The 11418-nt window shown below is 37.7% G+C and overlaps 1 protein-coding gene across 1 annotated transcript in view; it reads left to right on the top strand.

Moving 5' to 3' along the window:
• LOC144976440 (uncharacterized) overlaps positions 1-5727 on the top strand; it is an 8363-nt gene extending 2636 nt beyond the window's left edge. The window contains exons 3-5 of the mRNA XM_078920731.1: positions 789-981; positions 2097-2339; positions 3949-5727. Of these exons, the coding sequence (XP_078776857.1) occupies positions 789-981; positions 2097-2339; positions 3949-5493 (1981 nt within the window). The 3' untranslated portion in view covers positions 5494-5727. The remainder of the gene's footprint in view (positions 1-788; positions 982-2096; positions 2340-3948) is intronic.
• Positions 5728-11418: the final 5691 nt, after the last annotated feature.

Genomic DNA, 11418 nt, shown 5'->3' on the forward strand with positions numbered 1-11418 from the left:
AACAGTGATGGGCAGGAAATAGTATGCTCATTTTTGTAAGGAATCATGAATTAAATTTTCTTGTGCTTCGTGTAGCACCATTTACATTGATAATTTATTGTGATGTACAGAGTTATTTTGTAAAATCTTGTGGTACGAGATGCTTAAGATGCTAGAGATGATATTTGTAGCTCGGCGCATAGTTGAGTCCTTTGAAAAGGCTCTTTACTTACATTCTCTCATCGTACTCAGGTGTAAAAGAGTACCTGACCGTAACAGAGTTGTCTCTGTCCGAACAAATTTGGTTATTATTATTATTGGTCCTTAATCCACCTCTCTACATACCGAACGTATCTTTAAAAATTTGGTTGCTATCTATTAAGTGATTTTAGAATCATCAATCTTCAATGGCCTGTACTTATTTGTAAAAGGCCCCACGGGTCCTTCACTGCAAATGTTCAGTTACAGTCCAATCAAAACAGGGAACAGTCACAGAATACTTTGAGAAGCAAATGCATTCAAATCTGTTTTGAAAGCGCAAAAGTACAACTTGAGCCTATTCAAAACAGCACGATTTCAATGTTGTACTGCTGTTTGTTTTTGTTTGTTTTTAAGAGTTTTACGGCGCTTGCAACACATTTAGGTTATATCAGCGCCAGTAAAAAGGAAGAACATGGGATAGTAAAAAGTTCTAGAATTACAATTAAAGCACCCAAGAGAAAGGAAGACAAAGGGGAACTGGGAACAACTGCGTCCAACTTTATTATATAGAATATGTGACAAATCGATTTGTTTTTACTCATTAACAGGCTAGAAATGTCCATGGAAAACAAGTTTAAACGATCTGTCTTTAAGGATAACCTTCCCGGCATTCCCGAAAACATCAGGAAATCAGACAGAAAGACCTACTGGGTTGGGTTGACCTACCCACGATTTGCTGGGCGTTTGTCTCCCATGGATGAATATTCACAACACCCTTCGTCCAGGGACATGCTGGCCGAGGTAAAAATCACATTTATATTTCGTTATTTGAGTTTTTATATAGAGCAATATTCGCTAAAAGTGCTCAAAGCGCTTTACAAGGGGTCCCTGGCCATCAGCAACATGCAACATGTAAGACGGAACATGACGCCTGGTAGGCGATATTACAATTTTTTCCGGACAGAGACAACGCTGTCAACGGCCAGGTACTCATTTTACACCTGAGTACGGTGAGAGAATGTGAGTAAAGAGCCTTTTCAAAGGACTCAACTATGCGCTGAGCGAGGCTCGAACCCAGGACCGTCCGATCCGAAAGCAAGTGTCATACCACAAGACCACATAGCCGCACTTTTACGACTTTGGCAAAATAGACGGTATAACGAATAGATTTATCCATGTATGTTCAGTTTCCAAACCATAAGAATGCAAGAAATCTTTAATTCTAATTGTGCGGTTATGTTGGTCTTGTGGTAAGACACTCGCTTTCGGACCGGAAGGTCCTGGGTTCGAGCCTCGCTCGGCGCTTAGATGAGTCATTGGAGAAGGCTCTTTACTCACATTCTCTCACCGTACTCAGGTGTAAAATGAGTACCTGGCAGTTAACAGCGTTGTCTCTGTTAAAAAAAAAATGTAATATCGCCTAAAAGGCGTCATGTCCCGTCCTACAAGTTAAATGTTCCTGTTGGCCAGGGGGCCCCTTGTAAAGGGCTTTGAGCACGCTTAGTAGATATTGCGCTATATAAAAGTTCATTAAAAAAATTGATTCCTAATCAGTTTTATAATGTTTTCCTCCTCTGGATACACTTTTATGCTCGTCGGAGACGTATTTCATAAGGGCGTCCGTCATTATTCAGATAGTTTGGAACCAGTTACTAAGTTAATATGCGTCACTACGAGGGAAGTGACGTCATGACTGTTGAAACCTATTGTGTTCAGTTATCAAACCTGCAAATATATCTACTTTATTCAATGAAAATTAAATTTCATAAGACATGCTTTGAGAGGAATATATATATATAATAAATGCGATACGTATTGAGTATGACGGCCTTATTAAAATGCGCTATATAAAATCCCAAGTATGAATATTTTTCATTAAAAAAATATTTGAACATTTTTTTTCATCCCATTTTCAGCATCAAACAAAAGAACAACTCCAGAGAATGATGAGCAAACGCGGGCTTGCCGTTGAGTTGAGTGAGAATGGTGACGTCATTGGGAGTATCCATGACAACACCGGAAGAAGGGTCAGTCACGTGACAGAGGTCACGGCCAAAGACGGGGTCATGTACGTGGGGACCCGTGACCAGGATGCCGTGATACGAGTTGTGTTACCGGATAATCCACACTATAGAATGAGACCCGAAACAAAACTGAAGGTAAACAAAAACTACAGGGTCCTTTCTCTTTTGAAAAAAAAACAACAAAAACCCCCAACAAAACCAAACACCCCCCCCCCCCCCGAAAAAATCAATAAATTAAAAAAAATCAAAACAAAAAGGCAAAACAAAACGACAACAACAAAAAAAAACAACAAAATATACAAACAAAAAAACCCCACAAAAACCAACAAAAAAAAAACAAAAAACAAAACAAAAAACAAAAAAAACAAAACAAAAATAAAACAACTAACATTCGAAGTTTTAAAGAATTGAACTTTTTACTACAGATTCCTCTTTAAAAAAAACAAAACAAAAGTAAAAAACCCAAAATAAAAACAAATTAATAACAACAAGAAAAAAAATCAACAACAAAACAACTAACATTCGAAGTTTTAAAAAATTGAACCTTTTATTTCCCAATATCCACTTAACGTTCCCAAAGTGCTTTACAAATGGTCCCTGGCCAATAGCAACACGTATAATTTGTATGTAGGACGAGACACGACGCCTGTTAGGCGATATTACAGTTTCTTTCCAACGGATACAACGCCTGGCAATAACGACAATATACTCGTTTTACACCTGAGAACGTGAGAGAATTTGAGTAAAGAGTCTTTTCCAAGGACTCATCTTTGCGCTGCTCAGATCGGACCCTCCGATCCGAAGGCGACTGTCATACCACACGATCACATATCCGGTTTCTGTGGTTAAATGGACGGAACTACAGCTATATAAAAAAAAATTGAGCTTTTATATAGTGCAATATCCACTAAACATGTTTAAAGCGATTTACAAGGGGTCCCTGGCCAACAGCAACGCTTAACATTTAGGATGGGACATAACGCTTGTTAGGCGATATTACAATTTTCTTTCGGACAGAGGCACAACGTTGTTAACGACCAGGTACTCATTTTACACATAAGTACAGTAAGAGAATGTGAGTAAAGAACATTTTCCAAGGACTCAACTATGTGCCGAGCGAGGCTAGAACCCAGGACCTTCTGATCCGAAAGCGAGTGTCATACCACAAGACCACATAGCCGCTACATTTACCGTTAACCTTTGGCTGTAATGGCAGCACATCTAACATATAATCAAGAGGTCTGGGGTTGGCTCCCCAGTGGAGGCAAGCTGATTTCCAGGATGTTTTTTTTTGTCTTGTGTTTTTCTCTCTGCTTTGCCGGACATACATAATTTTTTTCAAACCCTTAACTTACACCAATGCCTGCTCTTTATTTGTCACGTATAGTAAAATATAGGGAGTAAAAATGATTCTTATAAAAAGGACCTTTCGGCCTTTGGCCCTCTTCGGGTGAACAAGAAAAGGAAATTATGTTATGTCTCGTTCTGCATGTTAAGTGTTGTTGTTGGCTAGGGACCATTTTAAAACGCATTGAGCACGTTTAGTGGATATTGCGCTATATAAAAGCTCATGATTTTGATCAAAACGATGAGTTTTCACAAACATAGTGGTGCTAGCTGCTTAAGAGAATTAGAAGAATAGATATAACAATAACAATTATTACGTACTTTGTCAGAAAATAGAATTAAATGGTACATTTAGATTTTAAATATACTACACATTTTTATTCCCAATGTTTTACAGTTACTGTTCAGTCGGTGTATGATATCAAAGCGACAACATCAGCTAGCCTTGGAAAGATTGAAAAAGGGCCGGCATTATGGTCGTGGCTACTCAAGAGACGGTCGTAGAATGCTTGACGTCAGACAGAACGATTTGCCACCACAGACAAGCTTCCATGCAAATACTCACAGTGATAACATGTATAATAATTCATATTTAATGAGACACCATGGAAAAACACAACCTCAAATGTCAAGGCCACATCATGTATCAATTTCAAGGACAACAACAGAAATTAAAAATTCCAACACCAGCCCTTCTTCTTATCCAAGTGGCGTACAAATAAAAGGGCCATTGAAATTCAACCAAGGCAAATCACTACTTCCAGCACATTTCGGCATCCCCAGGGGTTCTATCGGCCACGGCAGGTCGAATCATTTTACAATTCAAAACATTTTCCAAAACGAGGCTCCAAAAAGCTGGCGACCTACTGTAAGTCAGAATCTGTTGAGGGAAAATGGTCACAACACCGACCATAACACAGGTATACAGAACTCAAACACTCCTCTGGACATTCACATTGTAGATCAGACCCTTAAATCATCGATTACACCGAAATCCCAAACCAGCTCCCAAAATCTGAATTCACAACGTATAAACAACGCCACGAATATACATTCAAACACTCAAAACAAGAATAAATCCTTTCCAATTCCCACCACAGAAACTGACGATAAAGTTAAAACAGACATTTCAATCACTGACCTCAACGAAATCCTTTTGGAGTCACCAGGAAACGAGAACAGGAACCTTATCAAGAGGCAAACTATGAACGGTGCTTCCTTATTCCATCTCCTGAAGAGTCGCCGAAGACCTCCCCACATGGATTCTGATCAATATGCTCGGGCAGGACCAGCCGCACAACAAAATAAACCACTAACACAACAGTATACAGTAAATTCATCACCCCAGCGGCCTAGAAATCAAGAAATGGATCCTAAAAAACTAGTAGATCTTCAGAAAAGAATCAAACAGCTGCAGTCTCGCCTTCAAAGACCTCGAACGCCTCCAAGGAAGCAGACTTTACAAATAAGTGCAGCCCAACCACATCAAGTAGATAGAAAAATAATGACGTTGTTCAAACAACTATCTCCATCAACGGTTCAGAGAAGAAACATAACCCAAACCGTCATCAGACAATTGTACAGCTTAGTTCCAGTTACAGAAGATAACAGTAAAAACCCAGTTTTATCTAGAAATTCCAGAGTTAGAACTAATAATAGTCATAAACTCCCAAGTCATCAAACGGTTTCTGGAGCAGCTAAGTCGCCTCTGTACCAACAGCTGATGTCCTTACGAAGAAAAAATGAATCACTTGACAAAAGGCAAAAGCCAAGGACAACGACTGCCAGCAACAAGACTGATGACGCCCGGAAGTACATAGAAATCATTTCCGGTACAGGTCGTGTGGTTAGAGTGCCTGTGCACCCAAGACTGCTACAAAGGATTCTCTTAAAACGTTTACAAAATACACTGAATAATACACGAAAACCAAAGGCCCAATGATGGGAATGAAATCTACAACAACCCCCTCATGTAGTCTATCTATCTATCTATCTATCTATCTATCTATCTATCTCTCTCTCTCTCTATCTATCTATCTATCTATCTATCTATCTATCTATCTATCTATCTATCTATCTATCTATCTATCTATCTATCTATCTATCTACCCATCTATCTATCAATCAATATATCTATCTATCTATCTATCTATCTATCTATCTATCTATCTATCTATCTATCTATTTATCCATCTATCTATCTATCTACCCACCCTTCTTTCTATCAATCAATCAATCTATCTATCTATCTATCTATCTATCTATCTATCTATCTATCTATCCATCTATCTATCAATCAATATATCTATCTATCTATCTATCTATCTATCTATCTATTTATCCATATATCTATCTATCTACCCACCCTTCTTTCTATCAATCAATCAATCTATCTATCTATCTATCTATCTATCTATCTATCTATCTATCTATCTATCTATCTATCTATCTATCTATCTATCTATCTATCTATCTATCTATCTCTCTGTCTATCTACCCATCCTTCTTTCTATCAATCAATCAATCTATCTATCTATCTATCTATCTATCTATCTATCTATCTATCTATCTATGTATCTATCTATCTATCTATCTATCTATCTATCTATCTATCTATCTATCTATCTATCTATGTATCTATCTATCTATCTATCTATCTATCTATCTATCTATCTATCTATCTATCTATCTATCTATCTGATTAGTGTAACTGCCAATTTTCAACAATCATCTGTCACAGTCCCATGTACACCCAATGCCAATATGAGTATTTGCCCACCCATTTATAAAGTTCCCTTTATAATGTATATCTATTCATTTAATATTTGATATATCAAAGCTTTTATAGATAGTATGCGCTTGGCTAAGAAACTCACAACATTGCCATCCGGAAGTATAATGGACCAACACACAAAACTAAGTGTAACCTTAAACGTTTATATTCTGGTTAATACGGTTTAGTGAGAATTACTCATAAATACGGATGGCAAAAAACAATAACAAAGGCCCGAGTGACGTCAACTTCATTCTATCTATAAACTTTTATGTCTATGCAAATTGTTGTAAATACGAGGGTTTATCAAATATAAATTGCCCTGATTATGAAATAATGTACCGATTCTAATCTAAGTTTGGACACAAACATTTATTTTTCTACATAATCATGAACTAGATTGGTACATTTTTCCATTTATTGTCATTGACATTGGAAAATCTTTCAGTTCAGAATGTGTTGGGTTTGGACTTAAAAACCGTCTTCTGAAGCTCTTTAAATTTCGATTTCTTCTTCAAAACGCTTTCCTTTGAGGTTAAATTATATAGAAACATGAAAAAGTCTGACGAGGCAAAATGTTAGGAAAGATGAGGTGTTATTTCAAACCTGCAACCATCTGCTGCTGTACTATTATAGGGAATGAGATTAGCGGAAGAGTAGCGTCCCTTGATTGGAAGTCACGAGCGGAAAAGTTATTAGAGAGAGAACGTCATGTTTGTTGTGCGGCATGAGACACTTCACCGAAAGCGAGGACGAGAGAGACGCATGCGCAAAACCATTTTGACGTTCTCTCTATCAGGTGACGTCCAATCAAGGGACGCTACTCTTCCGCTAATCTCATTCTCTATGAGAAATTTATAATCCTTTCCTGAATATTTCATGCGAATCGAGCTCTTTCTGTCTTAGGGCAATTCATTTTTGATCTACCCTTCTATGTAATGTTATGGATCGAGTTAGAGTAATTTCAATGCTATTCAGTTTTGGCTTTGTCCCCATCAAAACAGTCTTGGTTACATTCTAAGTCAATATTAAAGATTTTTTCTACGGAGAGGACCTAAAAATATATCTGTCGTCGATCTGGAATTTAATAATGTATTTACGTCTTTATTGTTTTTTGTTGTTTGCTGAAGAAGGGTTTTGAGTCCGAAACGTTCCGTGTTTGGTATTTTGTTGTTTTTTTGAAGCTGTTATATTCATTTTTGTTTTTGACTTTTTATAATGTAATATACTGTATTTGAGCATTTTTAAAAATCCGAAGCAAATGGATACATTCCAAGTCAATATCATCAGTGCTGGCTCATCCTGCTGTTATAATGTAACTTTTTTTTTAAAAAAATTCAATGGTTTTTTTAAAAATACAATGCACCCGAAATAAACATGTTTTATGGGATGGAGTACTTAACTCTGTTATTTATTTATCTATTTTGTTTTTAAGCTTTACCATGAGGCATCTTTTTTTTAAAAAAAAAAATTCAATGGTTTTTTTAAATACAATGCACCCAAAATAAACAAGTTTTATGGGATGGAGTACGTAACTCTGTTTTTTTTATCTATTTATTTATTTTGTTTTTAAGCTTTACCATGAGGCATTAACTCACTCAACCCTAAAACCGACTATATCCGTGGTTTACCTGGGTTACTTTTACCCCATGCCTATTCATTACATTTTTCTGAGACAAATTATAGATAGGTGTAGGATCAATGTTAATGTTTTTAGTTTTTACATGTTAATGGTAGTTGAATAAAACTATCTATGTACATGTTCATTTTTAATACATTTTCACCCCAATTTTGAAAAGTTGCAAAAATCTGAAGGATTGAGTGTGTTAAAAGGGTCACCTGACGATGATGGCCTCACTATAATCTCTCAAACAAACAAAGACATAACAAACAATAAACCCATTTTAAACAAACAAACAAACAAATAAGGAAACAGATTAGATCACAATTTATTCATAAATCAATTCAAATAATCCCGAAGTCATTGTTTTCATACCAACGTAAAATAGAACTAATTTTCAGACTAACTTTCATAAGTACAATATACATGCACATAATGTCAATTTACACCTATGGTAACCACACTCAACTCAAACCTGAGTGCTAATCTAATCATCCATAATATTAGAGAGTGTTTGTGAATTGTGTTTAAAAGAAATGTGGGCTTATATATATATATATCAAGATATGAAGTGAATAGAAAAGTGCCAGAAGACAATAGAGAATAAAAAATTTTTTTCGCGGCGGTGGTGGGGTTTGAACCTGCGACCTTATTGGTACGACAACTCCGCCTGGCAGGTGAGAGCGTGGCTCTACCGTGTGAGCTATCCACGAACACAAAATATTCGTTTCAAACTCAAAGTCATTAATTACTAGATCCCTCTCTCACCCACTTCTTGAGATCGCCGATTCGTTCGTACACCACCATCGCGAATAATTTTGACCAGCAGTTTAAGCTTAATAGCCAATATTCTCAACACAAACATATAACATAGAAACGATTGAGACATTGAGTATGCTCCGGTGTATGGGGTGAATTTTAATTCAGAAAAGTGAGTGGAGCAGGCACTTATGTTGGTAACAACAAGATATGAAGTGAATAGAAAAGTGCCAGAAGACAATAGAGAATAAAAATTTTTTTTTCGCGGCGGTGGTGGGGTTTGAACCTGCGACCTTATTGGTACGACAACTCCGCCTGGCAGGTGAGAGCGTGGCTCTACCGTGTGAGCTATCCACGAACACAAAATATTCGTTTCAAACTCAAAGTCATTACTAGATCCCTCTCTCACCCACTTCTTGAGATCGCCGATTCGTTCGTACACCACCATCGCGAATAATTTTGACCAGCAGTTAAGCTTAATAGCCAATATTCTCAACACAAACATATAACATAGAAACGATTGAGACATTGAGTATGCTCCGGTGTATGGGGTGAATTTTAATTCAGAAAAGTGAGTGGAGCAGGCACTTATGTTGGTAACAACAAGATATGAAGTGAATAGAAAAGTGCCAGAAGACAATAGAGAATAAAAAATTTTTTTCCCGCGGCGGTGGTGGGGTTTGAACCTGCGACCTTATTGGTACGACAACTCCGCCTGGCAGGTGAGAGCGTGGCTCTACCGTGTGAGCTATCCACGAACACAAAATATTCGTTTCAAACTCAAAGTCATTACTAGATCCCTCTCTCACCCACTTCTTGAGATCGCCGATTCGTTCGTACACCACCATCGCGAATAATTTTGACCAGCAGTTAAGCTTAATAGCCAATATTCTCAACACAAACATATAACATAGAAACGATTGAGACATTGAGTATGCTCCGGTGTATGGGGTGAATTTTAATTCAGAAAAGTGAGTGGAGCAGGCACTTATGTTGGTAACAACAAGATATGAAGTGAATAGAAAAGTGCCAGAAGACAATAGAGAATAAAAATTTTTTTTCCGCGGCGGTGGTGGGGTTTGAACCTGCGACCTTATTGGTACGACAACTCCGCCTGGCAGGTGAGAGCGTGGCTCTACCGTGTGAGCTATCCACGAACACAAAATATTCGTTTCAAACTCAAAGTCATTACTAGATCCCTCTCTCACCCACTTCTTGAGATCGCCGATTCGTTCGTACACCACCATCGCGAATAATTTTGACCAGCAGTTAAGCTTAATAGCCAATATTCTCAACACAAACATATAACATAGAAACGATTGAGACATTGAGTATGCTCCGGTGTATGGGGTGAATTTTAATTCAGAAAAGTGAGTGGAGCAGGCACTTATGTTGGTAACAACAAGATATGAAGTGAATAGAAAAGTGCCAGAAGACAATAGAGAATAAAAATTTTTTTTCGCGGCGGTGGTGGGGTTTGAACCTGCGACCTTATTGGTACGACAACTCCGCCTGGCAGGTGAGAGCGTGGCTCTACCGTGTGAGCTATCCACGAACACAAAATATTCGTTTCAAACTCAAAGTCATTACTAGATCCCTCTCTCACCCACTTCTTGAGATCGCCGATTCGTTCGTACACCACCATCGCGAATAATTTTGACCAGCAGTTAAGCTTAATAGCCAATATTCTCAACACAAACATATAACATAGAAACGATTGAGACATTGAGTATGCTCCGGTGTATGGGGTGAATTTTAATTCAGAAAAGTGAGTGGAGCAGGCACTTATGTTGGTAACAACAAGATATGAAGTGAATAGAAAAGTGCCAGAAGACAATAGAGAATAAAAATTTTTTTTCCGCGGCGGTGGTGGGGTTTGAACCTGCGACCTTATTGGTACGACAACAAAAATTTTTATTCTCTATTGTCTTCTGGCACTTTTCTATTCACTTCATATCTTGTTGTTACCAACATAAGTGCCTGCTCCACTCACTTTTCTGAATTAAAATTCACCCCATACACCGGAGCATACTCAATGTCTCAATCGTTTCTATGTTATATGTTTGTGTTGAGAATATTGGCTATTAAGCTTAACTGCTGGTCAAAATTATTCGCGATGGTGGTGTACGAACGAATCGGCGATCTCAAGAAGTGGGTGAGAGAGGGATCTAGTAATGACTTTGAGTTTGAAACGAATATTTTGTGTTCGTGGATAGCTCACACGGTAGAGCCACGCTCTCACCTGCCAGGCGGAGTTGTCGTACCAATAAGGTCGCAGGTTCAAACCCCACCACCGCCGCGGAAAAAAATTTTTTATTCTCTATTGTCTTCTGGCACTTTTCTATTCACTTCATATCTTGTTGTTACCAACATAAGTGCCTGCTCCACTCACTTTTCTATATATATATATATATATATATATATATATATATATATATATATATATATATATATATATATAGAGAGAGAGAGAGAGAGAGAGAGAGAGAGAGAGAGAGATGTCATTATATGTACCCGGAGTGGTTGAAAGGAGTTCAAATCCACCAGTATCATTGATAATGTGCGGCTATGTGGTCTTGTGGTATGACACTTGCATAGGGATTGGAAGGTCATGGGTTCGAGCCTCACTCTGCGCATAGTTGAGATCTTGGAAAAGGCTCTTTACTCACATTCTCTCACCGTACTCAGGTGTAAAGTGTGTACCAGGTCGTTAA

Source organism: Berghia stephanieae, chromosome 7 (genome assembly GCF_034508935.2).
Source record: "Berghia stephanieae isolate SIO BIC M18660-M18661 chromosome 7, UCSD_Bste_1.3, whole genome shotgun sequence".
Lineage (NCBI taxonomy): Eukaryota > Metazoa > Mollusca > Gastropoda > Nudibranchia > Aeolidiidae > Berghia > Berghia stephanieae.